Below are 19,929 nucleotides of genomic sequence, written 5' to 3'. Positions count from 1 at the left end.
ATCATGTGTGGCGGAGCACTCTAGGACTAAAGGGGTTAATGTGAGCGATGATGTAATAGTGCAGGAAGGTCGGCAGATCGGTCTCCAGAGACATCCATGGGCTTGGTCTGCTCTTTATGATATTGTGATCCTTTCACATTACCAGGGCCCTGATGCATCTCAGTCTGCAGAGGAGACTCCAGAAATGTTCAAAAATGAGTCCTCCAGTCACCCTTCTCCTTCAAGGGGTTAAATATTCATACTCTTATATCTGCAGCCTAATGCACACGACTGTATGTATTTTGTGGTCGTCAAATTGAGGATCCGCAAAATACGGATTGCGCCCGTGCTGCTTCTGCATTTTTCACGGACCCATTGACTTCAGTAGGTCATGGTTAATGTTGAGCGAACTTGTGGTTTAAGTTCGGCAGTCCAAATTTCGGGTTTGGGTTATCGAAGAATCCCGTTATGGATTCCAAATTCCGTTATGATCCGTGGTAGCAGGAATCCATAACGGGATTCTTCGATAACCCGAACCCGAACTTTGGACGCAGAACTTAAAACACAAGTTCGCTCAACACTAGTCTTGGCCAACATATTGCAGCATATAGGGCATGTTCTATTTCTTTACGGAACAGACATACGGATGCAGAAAGCGCATGGATCATCCGTATGTTTTCTGCATCCGTACGTCCGTTGCGCAAAATGCGGATTATGGACCCGTTGAAGTCAGCGGGCCTGCAAAAAAACTGAAACAGGTGGCACTGTGTGAAGGAGGCCTAAATGATATGTCCACCTAAATACTGCAGGTCCAAATTCTGTCCTGATTCTATTCTTAATATATTTTAATGGTGGTCTAAGCTCTCGTTTTTGTGATGCAACCACCAATCCCCAGCACAGACCTACCTGATAACATTCTGGCTCCCAGCAGCGCCCTCTAGTGGTGGCTGCATTCAGCCAGAACTTCATGGTGATTCAGCAGGGGAAGGGGCTTATTACGTGTAGAGACTTTTAGTCTTGTGTTATAAAGTGATCATAAAAAATGTAACTGGGTGAATGTGTTTTTGTAAGATTGTATCCCGTGTCCAATACATAATGTGTATAATTTTGCACATATGATTCACTATGGTCGTTAGAAGACAATATGCCACAAAAAATTAATTGCAAAGGCTGAAATGCTCTTCTAACGACCATGTGAACTGTATGTGTATTATATCATTATAACGGAAACCTTTAAAGGGCTTGTCCGGGTTCAGAGCTGAACCCGGATAAAACCCCCCTCTTCACCCATTCAGCCCCTACGAGTAGCACATCGGATCATTTCATGCTCCGATGCTCCCCCTTGCCCTGCACTGTATAGCACATGACAAGGGCTTTTTCTTAAGATCGGGCTTCTGATGGGCATGCTTGGCAGAGGTTTCCACCTAGCAGTGAGCCCGGTGATATCACTGGCACTAATGGCGCGGTCTTTAGCGTTGCCCTAGTCTGTAAAACAGCCTAGGGCAGTGTTAAAGACAGCCCATTGGTGTCGTTGACGCGACCGTGATCACTGCTAGGTGGAAACCTCTGCCTAGCAGTGTGTCAGTGTAAACATAAAAAACCCTTGCCCTGCGCAATGCAGCACAGGGCAAGGGGGAGCATTGGAGCATGAAATGATCTGATGCCCCACTCATAGGGGTTGAATGGGTGAAAAAAGGGGGTTATGCCTTTAAAATTGTTAAAGGCTTAAAGGGGTTATGCAGGATTTTACAAGTGATGGCCTATCCCCAGGATAAACTATGAAAGTCGAATGTGCCTATGAAACTTGCTGACCTGTTTTATGTGCGCTTGGCAGCTGAAGGCATCTGTGTTGGCCCCCTGTCCATATGTGCCCGCATTACTAAGAAACATGAAGTTTAAATATATGCAAATGAGACTCTAGGAGCAATGGGGGCGTTGCCATTACACCTAAAGGCTCTGCTATCTCTGCAACTGCCGCACCCCCTGCACTTTGACAGGGCAAGGCAGTCTACCAGGTGGAAATGTCAGATCCTAACCGGTGTCCTATTTATCATCAGTAGAAGATAGAATTCAATTTTTAAGCTTGGGCATGAGGGAATTGGAGTGATTGCATGCCTGCTCTGTAGGGAATGAAATAAATGAAAGGGGTCAATGTGATGTCATCAGAGTACCATCCTGCCATCAGCGGGTAATGAACGGCTGCCATGTTTTGCATGGTCCACAGCTTGAGGCTACACATTAGAGATGACTAATGGTGACGGAGATATCTGCTGACGGCAGGACGGAGGTTGTTTGATGTTTTAAAGTGACGCCAGCAGTTTCATCTACTCATCCGCTAACCACTGTGTATATGAAATGTGTGGATGCAAATGTAGATGGGACAGGGCAGTCCTGGCAGTCACAGACACTTTCCGGTCTTATGGAAGTAAAGTGCAGTCCCTGTATAATGGAAAATGGGGCAAAATCACACTTTGAGTTTCAGTTCTGCAGCTCTGCTTACAGTTGTTTTTCATATCTATCTATCTATCATATATCTATCTATCTATCATATATCTATCTATCTAATATCTATCCATCTATCTAATATCTATCCATCTATCTATCTGTCGCTAATATCTAGCTAGTTATCTAAATATCTATCTCTCTGTCTCATATCAATCTCTCTATGTCTCTCTCTTTCTATATCTTTTTCTCTCTCATATCTATTATCTATCTCTCACTAATATCTATCTATCTCTTCTATCTATCTATCTGTCGCTAATATCTATCTATCTATCTGTCGCTAATATCTAGCTATCTCTCGCTACCTTCTATCTTTCTATCTCTGTCTCATATCAATCTCTCTGTCTCTCTCTTTCTATATCTTTTTCTCTCTCATATCTATTATCTATCTATCTCTCACTAATATCTATCTATCTATCTATCTATCTCTCTCTCTCATATCTATCCATCTATCTATCTATCTCTCTCATATCTATCCATCTATCTATCTATCTATCTATCTATCTATCTATCTATCATATATCTATCTATCTATCTATCATATATCTATCTATCATATATCTATCTATCTATCTAATATCTATCCATCTATCTATCTGTCGCTAATATCTAGCTAGTTATCTAAATATCTATCTCTCTGTCTCATATCAATCTCTCTGTCTCTCTCTTTCTATATCTTTTTCTCTCTCATATCTATTATCTATCTATCTCTCACTAATATCTATCTCTTCTATCTATCTATCTATCTATCTATCTATCTGTCGCTAATATCTATCTATCTATCTATCTCTTCTATCTATCTATCTATCTAAATATCTATCTCTCTGTCTCATACCAATCTCTCTATGTCTCTCTCTTTCTATATCTTTTTCTCTCTCTCTCATATCTATTATCTATCTATCTATCTCTCTTATCTCTCTCTCTCTCTTTCTATATCTATCTACAAAAAAAAAAACTAGCCTGCCCCAAATTAAACTGCCTAACAGTCTGTCTTAGTTGTCCATAGCAACCAATCAGAGCTCAGCTTTCAGTTCTTACAGGGCTCTTAAAAAATGAAAGCTGAGCTCTGATTGGTTGCTATGGACAACTCAAACAGACCGTTAGGCAGTTTAGTTTGGACATATTGGAGGAGGCTACTTTTTCGTGGGCCACCCTGTATCTACTTAATTACGTAATTACTGGTAATTCATTGGTCTATTCCTCCATTCAAACATAATGCTCATTGGTCCAGTCGTAGAAATTAGTTGAGCATGTGAACGGCTATGATTATGGCAGAGGAGAATATACAGTAAGTGCAATCATCCTGGAGGAAGCAGCTGTGATGCATGTGCACACTGTGAATTATTAATTGCAAGCAGGTAATATTACCTCTTCGCGCTATCAGGGGAATCTGTTCTTGCTGCTTCCTCATTTAGGTCTCATGCCCGCGGCCGTGTCCCTATTTCAGTCGGTAAAATACAGATACCTCATGTGTGTATTCCGGATCCTTCTCACCCCCATCAATAGAAAGGACTATTCTCGGCCGCAGTATGAATAGGACATGTTCTGCCATTTGTGGAATAGCCACACGGATCCACAGAAAATGTGAACGCATGTATGGCCCCATAGAAATGGAGGGGTCAGTGTGCCGTCTGCAAAAAATGCGGATAACAAACGGAGGAGAAATACAATCATATGAATGAAGCGTTAGGGTATGACCACACGGCGCGGTCGGGTTGTGATGCGGCCGCTCTGCGTTCGAGTGCCTCGTGGCCGTATAAGCCACAGTGGGCTCTAATTCCACTAATGTTTAGTCGGTCTGTGCCGCCCTCACTCCTAGTGTTTTAGTTGTTTATTCATTTTGCGATGTCTTTTGATTTGTACATGAACCCTCTGAATTGTAAAGCGCTGCAAAATATGGTGGCGCTATGTACATAAAGATTATTATAGTTAGGGTCCATTCACACGTCCGCAAGTGTTTTGCGGACCGCACATGGCCGGCACTATGATAGAAATTCCTACCGTGATTGCAGACAAGAATAGGACGTGCTCTATCTTTTTTAAATAAAATAATTGGGTCGGAACCTGTTCCGTAAAATTGCGGAACGGATGCGAACATGTGACTGGACCCTAAATGGTCGTGCGGGACTAATACTGCGCAGCCATCATCAATACAGACCGAGTTAAGCCTCATTCAGACGTCCGTGTCAGTGCTTAAATCTGTGAAAAGGTTGTCAGTGATGCCTCCTGTGAAAATGTCCGTAATGGATCCATGTTGGGTCCGTGTGTCAGTTTTTTTTGCTGTCCGTGTGTCATCTGTGTTTGGCCTCATGCACACGACCGTTCCGTTTTTTGCAGTCCGCAAACCGCAGATCCGCAAAAATGGAAGCCGTCTGTGTGCCTTCCGCAATTTGTCAATATAAATGCCTATTCTTGTCCGCAAAGCGCGGACAAGAATAGGACATGTTATATTTTTTTAGCGGGGCCGCGGAACGGAGCAACGGATGCGGACAGTGTTCTGTGGAACACTGACATGTGAACGAGGCTTTAACGGTACGGTTATAATTAGTTCAATTAGAGCGCGTTGCGGCTTGTTTGGCCACGTTGTACTCAAACACAGAGTGGCTGCATCACAACCGCTATACTACTGCGCTGTGTAGTCGTACCCTCAGGCTGGAGCTACATCTAGACATTTTTTTTATCACTTTTAATTGATTTTAACTGTGACAGCGGCAGTGAACAAGATTGTCTACAAGTCAATTTGCCGCCTTGGACGACAGCTGTAGCTCAGTAGTTAAAGGGAACCTGTCACCTCCTAAAATCATGTAAACCCTGCTCCTTCACACGACCCTATTAGGCATCCGCATCTGGTTCACATTTTTTTCGGATAGCACATGGACCCATTCATTTTGATTGGTTTGCAAAAAATAAAATATATAAATGGACAGCACACAGATGTCATCTATGTGCTTGTCGCAAATTATAGAACATGTCCTATTCTGGTTCGCATTGTGGATGAGAATCATTACTAGTGACTGGAGTGAGATACGGAAGGCATCTGTATATTGCAGATCCGTGGTTTGCGGACTGATATACAGATGCACTCATGTGCAAGAGGCCTTAGGCCTCATGAATACGACCGTGTCCGTTTTGCGGTCCGCAAAACACGGATACGGACTGTGTGCATCCCACACTTACCTCGGTCCCTGTTATAAAAATTGCTATTTATGTCCTCAAAATGGACAAGAATAGGACATGTTATATAATTTGCGGAACCGCCGCATGGATGCGGACAGCACACGGATGTCATCATAGAAATGAAAGAGTCGCCATGGGATCTGCAAAAAATGCGGATTGTACGCGTACCGAAAATACGGTTCTGTGCATGAGGGCTTAGGTTGTCTTCACACGTGCCAGATTTAGTTGCAGGACATTCGAGGCTTGCAGAAGGCCATGTGCTAGCCACCAAAACAACCACAATCAGATGAATGAAACTGATTTTTCGGAAATTTTCTGCAACAAAATCTGCCGCATGTGAAGGCGCCCTAAGACTAAGGGCTCATGCAGATGGCTGTTGCCCGGCCGTTCCGTGCATTAGGGTCGGTGATCCGTCCGCACCGCACAAAAAATAGAACAAGTTCTATCATTTTTTTGCAGTGCGGAGGCACAGAGAGGAACCCCATGGAGGCACCACTCCTTCCGGATTGTAGATCCATTCAAGTGAATGGGTCAGCATCCGCTGTTTGCAGGCTGCAATAGGGCCACTGCCAGCAACGGCCATGTGCATGAGGCCTTATCCCTTTCATTGGAGCTGAACTGCAATACCAAGCACAACCCGCTAACAGGACAGGAAAAAAAGGCTGAGTTTTTCTAATAATGGACAACCCTTTTAAGACTATAAATGAGATGGGACAGGAATGAATGATATCCTAGAAATGAAAATTCAAGAACTGTTGGAGCATGAACAATGGGCTTCAGGGCAGATCAATGCTTTTGTATTTCCACAGTTCATTCAGTCCCCAAAAATCAATGTATTCAGGTTTAGCAGGAATGCTCAGTGATATTAGCGGACCTGCTGATCGGCAGGCGATCAATACCAAAAACGATTACTGCTAATTAGTGGTTTTAGAGCGAAACTACAATCTCGGCAGCAGCAGTGTGCATGTCAAGAACTGGTCACTAGTCAGTGGATGTCTCTGCTATTTCCAGACTATCCACCAACTGATATGATTGACCATATTAATATATGTCTCGCAGACGTTATGGGGATTATTTGTTCATCCGTGTGCCCTATTTTTCTCCATACCCTGTATGGTGTTATTGTGATTATTTTCCTATCTAGGTTCTAGCAGTACAATACCATTACCTCCAGCCCACTGGTGTTAATGAGTTACTAGCTTTTAGTTTTACTACAGGCTGTAAAATGAGATGGTTTTCTGACCAAGTCTGCTGACATCTAGTGGTCAATAAGAAAATACTGATCTACATGATGAAATAAAATGAATAAAAGGCAAATAAAAAAATATGCCTTTCTTTCAGTTCATGCACGCAGGTGTTTTGTATGGAGCACCGACGGAAATACATTGGGTCTTTAAAATATGGGAGGAATATGGAGCGTAGAATATTTGCATGCTCCATAGGATGAAGTATATGCAAAGATTCTCAATTCTAAAAGCAGTGCTTCTGCGGCAGAATAACTCAGTGCACACAGTACCAATTGGAGCCAGTACGGCGACACACATTGCAGTGTGTTGGGTTGGCATCACTGGCTAGATTACTAGTGGAGTCCCTGCAGAAGTCCCAAATTGTGGAAGATATACTATGACTAAAGCTACAAATACCAGTTTTAGCATAAAGTCCATGGTGCAGAATACGCCAGATTTATTAAAGGGATTGGCCATAGACCCTACAAGGGCCACTTAATCCCCCCTCTTAGCCTCCGCCAGATACATAACGATCTGATACTGGAGCATCAGGCACTTAGATTCAATGATATTGCTGTCCTCAGAATGATGATGCAGCTTCATACTGTGGGGCAGGCGGCAGTATTTTGTGCTGCACTGTGGTATCTGGTTCTGCGGGGGCGGTATTTTGTCCTGCACTACAGTATTGCTGTTCCCGCCTACTTCTGCTGTCCCGCCTTCTGTCAATTTGGACCCGCCTACAACATGAGGCCACAATTTTATTTATTTTTTCCAGGGCCACTTTAAGTTCCCAATACACCTCTGAATAAAAGGATTATCCCATGATTAATGTAAAAATGTTTAATCAGACATCATATAGTCCATGACAACCTCTTTCTAACAAAGCAGAACCAACCCTGTACCTCACATGGTTACAGAGATCTCCCCATTCACTGCTCCAATTCCTTTGCTAGATTTATTTAAGCTGGCATCTTAGGGGGGCTTGCACTTTCTAAGGGGGTATGTTCTGTCTGCTACAGCTGGTGGCAGCGGAAAGATGGAACTGAGCATGTGCGTCCACCTCAGTGGGGGTGGACAGAAAAATTATAAAAAGAGCAAACTGCAGGTGGAGCTATACAGATAGATTTCAAGGAATAACTCAGCACATGTGGCAATTTTTAATTACATGCAATTACAAAGGTATCTAGGACCAGGTGCCGGTTTGAAATCTGTAGAATACTTTTTATGGGACAACTCCTTTAATAGGCATAGGACCAGCAACTAAAATTTACACCAGCTATGGTGTAATTTATGCAAGTCTCTGACGTAAATAATAGTAAGGGGTCATGCACACGAATATATTTTCTTACTTTGTCCGTTCCTTTTTTTGCGGACCGTATGTGGAACCATTCATTTCAATGGGTCCGAAAAATAAACGGAAGTTACTCCATGTGCATTCTGTATTTCCGTATGTCCGTTCCGCAAAAAAATAGATCATGTGCTATTATTGTCCATATTACGGACAAGGATAGGACTGTACTATTAGGGGCTGGCCGTTCCGTTCCGCAAAATACGGAATGCACACAGACATCATCCGTATTTTTGCGGACCGCAAAATACATATGGTCGTGTTCATGAGTCTCGAGAGGTGATGCACCCTCCCACTAAGCCCTGTCCATCTTGCGTCCAGAGAAGTAAAAAATTGCAAATTACGCCGCCACTACGGCGTGTGCCATAATTTACAACTTTTTGGGTCTCGTAAGCTACTGGTGGCCATTGATGTGCTGGACTTTCAGCAGTTTTAGTGAAGGCGGTTGTTACTTGTATCTGCTGTTATATTGTTACTATAGTTGTACTGTTACTATTGTTATATTGCTATACTGTTACTGCTGTTATATTGTTACTATAGTTGTACTGTTACTATTGTTATATTGCTATACTGTTACTGTTGTTATATTGTTACACTGGCTGTAGAAATTTTCATGCCTTTGTGTGCCTTGGGCTTCCAAAACCACTGCCCTTAGATGAAATATCACCCTGTGGCTATGGGTTGGGGGTACTTTGGTTGCCTCCTCCTCAATGTAGAATAGAAATAAAGGAGCGGCTGCAATGTGACAGTGGCTCCGTGTTTTAGACTGATAAGGAGTGATCTGATTGGTCGCTATCTTCAATCTCCATTTAGATTTGGACTAAAATGGGTAATTATTTTACATCAATTTTCTCTTTCTTGCAGAAATTTATTGAATTTGAAGATGCGCTGGAACAGGAAAAGAAAGATCTACAGTGCCAAGTGGAGAGCCTGGAATTCCAGTCCCGGCAGCTGGAGCTTAAGACCAAAAACTATGCCGACCAGAGTGCGTATTCACTGAGCGTCCATGTGTAAATCCAGCATTATTATTATTATTAGTCATTTTTTTCCAAGAAACAGCGCCACACTTGTCGATAGGCTGTGTATGGTATTACACCCCTACCCCATTTACTTGAATAGAGCTCAATACTAGACACATCCTGTGGACAAGCGCGGTGCTGTTTCTCAGAAATAAAAACAGACCTCTTTCTCCAGTCCAGAAGACAAACACTTTAACCCTGCTTTCACACCTGAGCGTTTCCCAAACGCGCGTCAAACGCGCGTTTTTAACGCGCGTTTCTGACGCGCGTTTTTGTAATAGTAAACGCGCGTTTGACGCGCGTTTGACGCGCGTTTGTGTCATTGACTGCAGTGTCCTATGGCCACAAACGCGCGTCAAAACGCCCCAAAGAAGCTCAAGTACTTGTTTGAGCGTCGGGCGTTTTACAGCGCGTTCGTACGCGCTGTAAAACGCCCAGGTGTGAACCATTCCCATAGGGAAGCATTGGTTTTCATGTCTTAAGCGTTTTACAGCGCGTTTGAACGCGCTGTAAAACGCTCAGGTGTGAACCCAGCGTTAGGCTACTTTCACACTTGCGTTCAGAGCGGATCCGTCTGGGGTCTGCCCAGACGGATCCGCTCATATAATGCAGACGATGGGATCTGTTCAGAACGGATCCGCCTGCATTATATTGTAGAAAAAATTCTAAGTGTGAAAGTAGCTTCAGACGGATCCGTCCAGACTTTACATTGAAAGTCAATGGGGGACGGATCCGTTTGAAAATTGAGCCATATAGTGTCAAATTCAAATGGATCCGTCCCCATTGACTTACATTGTAAGTCTGGACGGATCCGTTTGCCTCCGCACGGCCAGGCGGACACCCGAACGCTGCAAGCAGCCTGCTGAGCGGAGCGGAGGACAAACGGTGTCATACTGATGCATTCTGAGCGGATCCGCATCCACTCAGAATGCATTAGGGCTGGACGGATGCGTTCGGGGCCGCTTGTGAGAGCCTTCAAACGGAACTCACAAGCGGAGCCCCGAACGCAAGTGTGAAAGTAGCCTAAGCTGGTCACATAAGATAAAATCTGCTAACTTTGGCAGGATCGGACAGTTTTCATGCATAAGGGGCCTTCTGACTGTCCCCCGACAGCAGACGGTGGAAGGAGGGATCTGATATGTGAGAACACGGAAGATAAGCCATTGCCAGAGATGCCTGACAGTAGTTTATTGCTTCTCCCCACTGAAATAAACTTGCATGCTTGACAGCTAAGTGTGCGGGTAGTTGGGGAAATCGGGAGATATTGCTGCCAGCTGAAAACTATGTCAAGCCTATGGCCAACTTTAAAGGGAGTCTGTCACCACATTTTAGCATGTTAGACCGTTAAAATAGGGTTATGTGATCCAGCCAGAACATAAAAACTGTACCTTTGTGGTAGAAAACAGACTTTTCAATTTGCAGAAAACGAACTTATAAGATTATGTTCTGAGCCCTCTCAAGTGCCCAGGGCGGTCTCTCAATCCTCGGAGCCCCAGGCAGGCACCTCCTAAACGGCTGATAACCCCGCCCTCCGTGCACCTCTGCCCGCCCGTTTACTCCCCTCCCCTGTCCCTTTCCACTGCGGCTGTGCGGTACAAATCGTAGCGGGCGCATGCGCAATGCGATGCCCGCTCCTGGCAGGGCATCGCAATACCTATTGCGCATGCGCCCGCTACGATTTGTACCGCACAGCCGCAGTGGAAAGGGACAGGGGAGGGGAGTAAACGGGCGGGCAGAGGTGCACGGAGGGCGGGGTTATCAGCCGTTTAGGAGGTGCCTGCCTGGGGCTCCGAGGATTGAGAGACCGCCCTGGGCACTTGAGAGGGCTCAGAACATAATCTTATAAGTTCGTTTTCTGCAAATTGAAAAGTCTGTTTTCTACCACAAAGGTACAGTTTTTATGTTCTGGCTGGATCACATAACCCTATTTTAACGGTCTAACATGCTAAAATGTGGTGACAGACTCCCTTTAAGGATCTGTGATGTTTACGTAAACTATAAGGCCTCTTTCACACGGGCGTCACGTGTGAGGGCCGGTTAGGATGTGGGTGCGTCGCGGGAAAATCGTGCGATTTTGCCTGCAAGTGGGGTGAGTTTTGAATGCGATTGCATTGCGTTCTTTGTTTTTTTTTTCGCGCGAGTGCAATGCATTTTACACGAGCGTGAGAAAAAACTGAATGTGGTACCCAGACCCAAACCCGGACTTCTTCACTGAAGTTCGGGTTTGGGTTCGGTATTCTGTAGATTTTATTATTTTCCCTTATAACATGGTTATAAGGGAAAATAATAGCATTCTTAATACAGAATGCTAAGTAAATTAGGGATGGAGGGGTTAAAAAAATTAACTTAAACTCACCTCATCCACTTGTTTGCGCTGCCCGGCTTGTCTTCTTTCTTCTTTATTTGAGGACCTGGGAGAAAAGGACCTTTGGTGACGTAACTGCGCGCATCAAATGGTCCATCACCATGGTGATGGACCATGTGATGGACCATGTGATGAGCGCAGTGAAGTCACCAAAGGTCCTTTTCCTCCCAGGTCATCAAAGAAGAAGAAAGAAGACGAGTCGGGCAGCGCAAACAAGTGGATGAGGTGAGTTTAATTATTATTATTTTTTTAACCCCTCCATCCCTAATTTACTTGCCATTCTGTATTAGGAATAATTGGGTCCCCATCCCGATCGTCACCTAGAAACCATGAGTGAAAATTGCACCGCATCTGCACTTGCTTGCGATTTTCACGCAGCCCCATTCACTTCTATGGGGCCTGCGTTGCGTGAAAAACGCACAATATAGAGCATGCTGCGATTTTCACGCAACGCACAAGTGATGCACAGCCCCATAGAAATGAATGGGTCCGGATTCAGTGCTGGTGCAATGCGTTCACCTCACGCATTGCACCCGCGCAGAAAACTTGCCCGTGTGATAGGGGCCTAAGGGTCATATATTTGTTTTGCCCATGAATTAGGAGCACCACCAGAAGTCCATGCGCCTGGAGTAAAAAGTACTCCTGCCCCTGACCAGGTGTACTACACATGGATCCATTGTGCCCCTGGGAGATAACTAGCACCAGACGTATGGGCCGCTGTTCGCTATGACTAAGCCGAGTGTGCATGTGTAATAGTGTTCTTGCCCCCTCAATGTCCATGGACTATAGTCTGATCATAGTGTGTATACGCATGGGCATAAACCTTATATTGGTAACTTTCCTTAGTCTTCATGCTGACAACCATATTTCAGTTTCCAGACTAGAAGAGCGAGAATCAGAAATGAAGAAAGAGTACAATGCCTTGCACCAGCGACACACTGAGGTAAATGTGGGGGGTGTATGATGAAATGTTTTTGTTTTTTTTTCTCTCTTAAAGGGTATGTTCACTATTTTAAAGTTATATGCAACATTTCATATCTTGTACGTATCCTGAGATGCAGCTTGTATTATACTCCAAAGCTGCATTCACCATTCTGTTGGTCGTTATTCGGAAACAGTCAGCAAGCTTGTCGTAAGACAAACACCTAAAAGCTGAGCTCGTGCAATGTAGCAGGACCAGGGGCGGATGGCTATAGACCCTAAAGGGAAACTTTTCGGTGGTCTGATGGCTAGGAGGCCGTCTGAGCCCTCCTCACAGCCGGCCAGTGGCTATGGGGATGTATTTTGTGATGCACTAGGATATTTGGCTCTGTGGTGGTATAATGTGCCGCAATATGGTATTGCTGGCCCTGCCTACTTGTGTCTTCTGTCAATTTGGACCTGCCTACAACACGGGCCACTTTAATTTTCTCCTATGTTAGAGTTTTTCTATATTAGAACTAAAAACAAAAATCACCAACCCCATTTTGGTGTAGACATTAAAATCAGCAAGGAAGTCAGCAAGATTTCAGCTCTGACGCTAACAGAATTGTGAATGCAGCTCTGGAGTGTAACACACATGATTACTCTGGATTAGTAAAAGTAAAGTAGTGCATGTACAAAGTTACGTGTACAAATCCATCTTGCAAAATCTTCTCACAGATGATCCAGACATATGTGGAACATATCGAACGCTCCAAACTGCAGCAAGTTGCTGGGAACAGCCAGTCAGAGGGTGGCGTCACGGGCAGAAGGTGCGCGTTTAATGACATGTATCGTAACTTTTATTTGTAATATGTTGTAATCCATATACTACATCACCTTATAGGGGTTTTACGGGATTTTAATATTGATGGCCTGTCCTCAGGAGAGGGGTCCGACACCCTGCACTCCATCTAGTCAGCTGCTTCAGAGTAACCCCGGTGCCAAAAGTTGGCTGCAGAAGTGCACTGCTCCTTTGTGTGTAATGGACTGAGCTGGTTAGTCCAGCGTCACTCCCATTGAAATGAATGGTCACCGGTTCCGTCCACTACACAAGAGATGGAGCTATGTAGTTCCGATGCTGACCGCCGGCGCTGGAGCAACTACAGAATAGCCGATCATAGGTGTGCGGGCTGTCGGACCCACCGCTGATCAGATAGTGATGGCCTATCCTGAGGACAGGTCGTCAATAGTAAAATCCTGGAAAACCCCTTTAAAGGGCATTTTGTGGGGTGCTTCTCCTTTGGATAACCCTTTACATTAATGGATCCCAATTTTTAGCTTCACAGTTTATATATGCACTGCGGGGAGTGGGCTGTCGGGCAGCAAGTGGTATTTCCGAATGTACAGACCCTGTACATTGGCACATTGGGGTAAATTTATCAAAACTGGTGTAAAGGAAAACTGGCTTAGTCGCCCATAGCAACCAATCAGATTCCACCTTTCATTTTTCAAAGGAGCCTTGAAAAATGAAAGGTGGAATTTGATTGGTTGCTATGGGCGACTAAGCCAGTTTTCCTTATTGGTCTATATCAGGCATGCTCAACCTGCGGCCCTCCAGATGTTGCAAAACTACAACTCCCAGCATGCCTGAACATCCTACGGCTATCAGCCTACAGCAGTTCATTGTGGGATTTGTAGTTTTACAAAAGCTGGAGGGCTGCAGGTTGGGCTATATTATTAACCCTCCATATGGTGCCTATCCATTGTGTAGGGGGGATCCAGGAAGTATGTCACTCCTTCCATGTTTGCCCAGTCTAAATCATTTTCCGCATTTTATCTCTCTACTATATGTACACAATAGGGTAGATGGAACTGTTGCCTATAGCAACCAATCAAAACGCAGCTTTCATTTCCCAAAGTGCTCTTGAAAAATGAAAGCTGCACTGTGATTGGTTGCTGTGAGAAACCATGACAGGTTTCCTTTTACACAGTTCTCCTAAATCTGCCTCGTCGTTTTTTTCCTGTATGTGCCCATGGGCCCTGACCGTTTATAATGCGTTCAGTGACCACACGTGATGTTGGTCATTGGGGGCGCTGTTACACATGAATGGTAAAAAAAGCTAAGTCACAAACAGCAGCTGGTATTGACACTCAACACGTGAATATGAATAATCAGAGGAACAACTCTTATACCTTCCACGTACAGGTGATAAGTTCTGATCCAGGTCCAAAGCACAAGATGTTTTCAGGAACAACCTTTTTTATAGGCACGACAAGTTAATAAAGCAATGGTCATGCATGTGAGTTGCTGCTCCATTTCAAAGTCTACTGGAAGGAGGGAGATAGCAGACACAGCGCTCAGCTATCTGTGTCAGTCCCATAGACTTTGAGTGAAGTGGCAATGCGCACTGTGCGATAGCCACTGTATTCAAAAGGAGGACACGCTCTCGTGGTTGGTGGGGGGTTTCAGCGATGAGTCCACAAGCCATCAGATACCCATAGTTGGTTGCACACAGCTCCTAACCACCGACATGCCGCCATTTCTGAGTGCTGACACCACTGTCACGCTTGCCTGTTTGCACATTATTACGCATGAACTGGACATCTAACCGCTGTTTTCTTGTCTTGCTTCTCGTGCTGTGGCCGCTGTGTGTTGGGTGTTTTGTCTGTGAATTCTCACTGCAGTCACCGCCAGTCATGGAGGAAGAGGTAAATGTCACTGTCACTCACCCGCCTACGTGTTTACTCACCTGGTTATCTTTCAGTCGTCATGAAGGTTAACAACTGCTTGTTTTTTTCCCTCCCGAAAGGAACGTCCCACCTTCACAACCGTTTCTTCTTATTGTTCCCTTGCATCTAACATGAAACGTGCGGCCACGTTGCAGACAATTAGTTAAAAATCTCTGATTGTTTTGTGTCTGCAACTCCTATGCAGACCTATGTATTACCATGGTAACAGACTACAAACCAGCCCAGTGTAACCTGATTGTGCAATCTCTTTCCTCTGTCTTCTACATCTTAGGGTGGGTTCACACTAGCGTTATGGAGTCCGTTATGGCTTTCCGTTATAACAGGGTTATAAGTAACGGAACATAACTGTATCCATAAGACGGAAGGACGGATCCGTTTTGCTGCCCATAGACTTGCTTTATGACGGAATGCAAAACGGACACCTTTAAAAGGCATTCCGTTTGCTCTCCGTCCTAATAGAAGTCTACGGGAATCAAAACTGATCCGTCTGGTTCCCCTTATGCAAGACGGAAAACAAAGTCCTGTCGACAGGACATTGTTTTCCGTCTTGCATAACGTGACCCAGACGGATCCGTTATGTTTCCCCATAGACTTCTATTAGGACGGAGCAAAACGGAATGCCTCTTAAAGGCTTCCGTTCTGCATTCCATCCTATGGATTCCGTTATAACCCTGTTATAACGGAAAGCCATAACGGACTCCATAACGCTAGTGTGAACCCACCCTTAAAAGGGTTTTCCTAGATTTGCATGCCGATGACCTATCCTCTGGATAGGGCACCAGTATCTGATCGGTGGGGGTCCGAAACCCGGGGCTCCGCTAATCAGCTGTTTAAGAAGACACCGGCGCCACGGCCTTCTCTCAGCTCACCAAGCACAAGTGTCGTACATTGTATAGCGGCTGTGCTTGTTATCGCACTCATCCCCATTCACTTCTATGCGGCTGAGTTGCGCCTAGGCCATGTGACCGATGAACGTGAAGTTGGAGAAGGACGCAGCGCTCACAGAAACGCAGATGCCTTTTCAAACATCTGATCGGCGGGGGTCCCGAATGTCGGACCCCCACTGATCAGATACTGATGACCTATCCTGAGGATAAGTCATCAGTATTCAAATCTTGGAAAACCCCTTTAAGCCTCATTCACATGTCAGTGATTCACAGACTTGTGCTGTATTTGTTTTCCATGGACAGCATACGTATTCATTTTAATGTGTTTATTCACACATCTGTGTTTTAGCGCGGTCCCTGGGTCTATGGTTTTGCTCTACTTTGGGTTCACGGATCCATCGCGCCCATTATATCCTGTTGCTCCGTGAAAAACACAGATGCAACACAGGTGTCATCTGTGTTTCATGGATCATTAAGTGGAAATGCTCTGAAAATTAATTTTCAGCTGTGGAGTGTCCGTGGAACACGGATGACACAAGGAGAGCTAAAAACAGACACACAGGATTCTTCACGGAAATCTTCACATATGAATCATTGACCATCTTATCACGGATGCGTCAATGAGGCTTTAGGCTACATTCAAATGGCCGTATCCTTTTTGCGGTCTGCAAACCACAGATCCGCAAAATGCGGATACCGGCCATGTGCATCCTGCACTTTTCACCGGCCCATTGTCAAAGTGACTATTTTTGTCCGAAAAATGGACAAAAATAGGACCTGTTCTATGATTTGTGGCGTGGCCGCACGGATGCGGACAGCACACAGATGCAGCCCCATAGAAATGAATTTTTTTGCGGATGGCATGTGGACCGAAAATGGTACGTGAGTGAGGTCTTACATTAAGTACGTTACTAAGATGTAGGAGTTGGATAAATGGGAGTATGACTGCAAAATCAGACTACAAAGCGTTTGTTTGTAGTCTGTTACTGTGGAGACATATAGCTCTGAGTAGGAGCTGTTGACACAAAACGAATGCAGATTTTTAATTAAGATTATTTGTGAATTTGCTACATTTTTGATTTTATATGCATTGAAGCAATACAAAAAATGGAGGAGTTGGGCATAACTGGTTTTGCTTTTGTAGTGCAGTAGTATTGGCTCCAATTAGGCCTCATGCAAACGACTGTATGTATTTTGTGATCTGCAAATTGCGGATCAGCAAAATACGGATATTATCCCATTTGCATCCGCATTTTTTGAGGACCCATTGACTTCAATGGGTCCGTGGTCCACATTTTGCAGCCAAGTATAGGACATGTTCTATCTCTTTGTGGAAAGGACATGCGGATGCTTTCCACATCCATTTGTCCGTTTTGCAAAAAGATAGAACATGTCTGCCAAATGCAGACCACGGACTAATGGGTTTGCAAAAAAAATGCAGACGGCACACGGACCGCATTTATATTTTGCAGACTACAAAATGGATGCGGTCGTGTGCATGAAGCCTTAATTAGTGGGATACATTTCCTTCAGTATGAGTACATTCATTCACGCCATGTGGGTAATTTAGGCTAAATGCACACAATCAGGATTGCGTGCAGATTTTCTGCGCTGATTGGCATGCGGAAAATCCACACCGTAGGTCATGCACATTGTATTCTATGAGAATTAGAAATTCTCACGTACACGATGCGGATTTTGACCTACGGTGCGAATCTTAAAATCGGCAGCATGTCGATTTATTTTATTTATCCTGTCTGGGTTTTCTCCATTCACTTCAATGGGGACAGTAAAATCCACGTGCGGAAAATACGCACCAATTGATGCGGGTTGAGCGCACGGATTTCCCTGTGAACACCTGCAGATTTCAGTGCGGATTATCTGCACATAAATCCTGAATGTGTGCATTTACCCTTAAGGGGATTCTATCCCCTATTAATGTGCAGGATGCATCCAAGGAGCGTAAGAGGCATAATGTTTGCAACCTGCTTTCCAATCCGTGTGATACTGAGACGCAGGGCTTCTAGCACCCCCCCCTCCATGATGGGCATTGGGTTTGGATGCCGAGGAGAGGTGCAGAGGTGGCCATGCATGCATGTGGTTCTCACTTTTGTAGTCTAAGGGATTTCCAGATTTCAGTGCAGAGGACCATGCATATACACAGCCACCTCCACTGCATGTGGCTGCCATAGGGGGCCAGGTGTGGTCCCAAATTTTCTACCCGTATCTCTCCATCAACCTCTATCCAGCCCCGCTGAGAAATAATGCTTTGTGCTACAAGATGTTCTTTCTTTCTTATTTCCTATTTTTGTTCTTTCTCCTTTTAGTCGAAAGGAGCGCCCAAACTCTCTCAACGTCTTTTCCCTGGCGGATGGAATGGTACGTGGGCAGGGGGGCGGCAAGATCACCCCAAGCTCGGACCACTGGCACCTGAGTGACCTCAGCCAGCTGAAGTCCAGCTTCAGATACAAGGTTGGCTCAGATATTCATGGGACAAGGGTTTCCATGTCTTTTCATTACCAAATCCATCTCATCCATCAGTAGGAGGTGATGTGGCTGTTTTGTCAGATAGGTGATTGGAAATCCTGTAAACCCCTTTAAAGAAGGGCTGCCCCCCCCCCCCCATGTCTGCTTTAGTAACTACTTCCATTCCCCATGTAATAACCATTCTGGAGCATCTTTTCATTTACCTTTATGTTGTTCCGTTCCCCAGTTATTGCTTCTAGACGCTTATTAATGAATCTGCAACTGTGAGTTATCTTCTCCGACTGGTAACAAATAGTTACAAATAAATAAACTTCGAGTAGGAATAATAGAGGGATAAACAACATAGAGTTATATGAACAGATGCTCCATGATCTTGATTGTCGGAAGTGGTGACAGGTCCTGTTTAAAGGAATCTGTCACCAGATATCTCTCAATCAACCCATCTGACATGGGAGATGTCTGCTTGTCAGCTGAATCAAATGCTGTTGGCCCCATCTTGATCGGTGGCTGCAATGTGAAGAAATCAGCGTTTTTATAATATACAAATTAGCCCATTGGGGCAACCAGGGCGGTGCCGTTGCACCCAGAGGCTCCGTGCACTCACTTCTAGACTGCACTCCCACCACTTTGACAGGGTTAGGCAGTGAAGCCGTAATCATGCCTGGCCCCGAAATCTCGCACCTGTGTGTTTAACTATGTGATCGGTGCAGGCGGAATACGGTACAGAAGAATGCTGGCACATGCGCAGTACAGAATCGCATAGTCGAAAGCGCAAGCGTGATTACATCTTCACCGCCTGGCCCTGTCAGTCTACGTGGTGAGAGCGCAGACTAGAAGTGAGTAAGCGGAATCTTTGGGTGCAACGTCACCGCCCTTGTTACACCAAGGGGCCAATTTGCATATTATGAAAACGCCAATTTCTTCACATTGCGGCTACCGATCAAGATAGGGTCAACCGCCTTTGATTCAGCTGACAAGCATGCATCTCCCATGTCAGCTGGTTTGATTGAGAGGTATGTGGTGACAGATTCCCTTTAAATGATAAAACTCTGTCAGTCAGCAGCTGCCACTAGAGGGTGCTCATTGCACAGAAATTTGTAGAGCAGCAGTCGACTCCCTCTAGTGGTGACAGACCTTTTTTGCCTCAATATCTTCTGAACTGCTCAGAGGGAGCAGGCTGGGTACTAGGCCCATGATTGGATCTGATTTCATTTAGATATTGGACCATGCATACAATTTAAACATGTCCCATACCCAGAATCCTTTGCATTACATCCCATCCTGT

General features: G+C 44.8%; 1 protein-coding gene across 11 annotated transcripts in view; it reads left to right on the top strand.

The window, feature by feature from the left end:
• MAPK8IP3 (mitogen-activated protein kinase 8 interacting protein 3) overlaps positions 1-19,929 on the top strand; it is a 60,817-nt gene that overhangs the window by 9,279 nt on the left and 31,609 nt on the right. For 5 of the 11 annotated variants that reach the window (XM_044304207.1, XM_044304198.1, XM_044304200.1 and 2 more), the window contains exons 2-6: positions 9,097-9,217; positions 12,489-12,559; positions 13,258-13,349; positions 15,205-15,228; positions 18,485-18,629. In XM_044304207.1, coding sequence (XP_044160142.1) covers positions 9,097-9,217; positions 12,489-12,559; positions 13,258-13,349; positions 15,205-15,228; positions 18,485-18,629 — 453 coding nt within the window. The remainder of the gene's footprint in view (positions 1-9,096; positions 9,218-12,488; positions 12,560-13,257; positions 13,350-15,204; positions 15,229-18,484; positions 18,630-19,929) is intronic. The other 6 variants (XM_044304206.1, XM_044304202.1, XM_044304204.1 and 3 more) reach the window with 3 other exon arrangements.

Source organism: Bufo gargarizans, chromosome 8 (assembly GCF_014858855.1).
Source record: "Bufo gargarizans isolate SCDJY-AF-19 chromosome 8, ASM1485885v1, whole genome shotgun sequence".
NCBI classification, from domain to species: Eukaryota; Metazoa; Chordata; class Amphibia; order Anura; family Bufonidae; genus Bufo; species Bufo gargarizans.
Note: the sequence above shows the minus strand (reverse complement) of the source record. Positions and strands in the feature narration are given on the sequence as shown.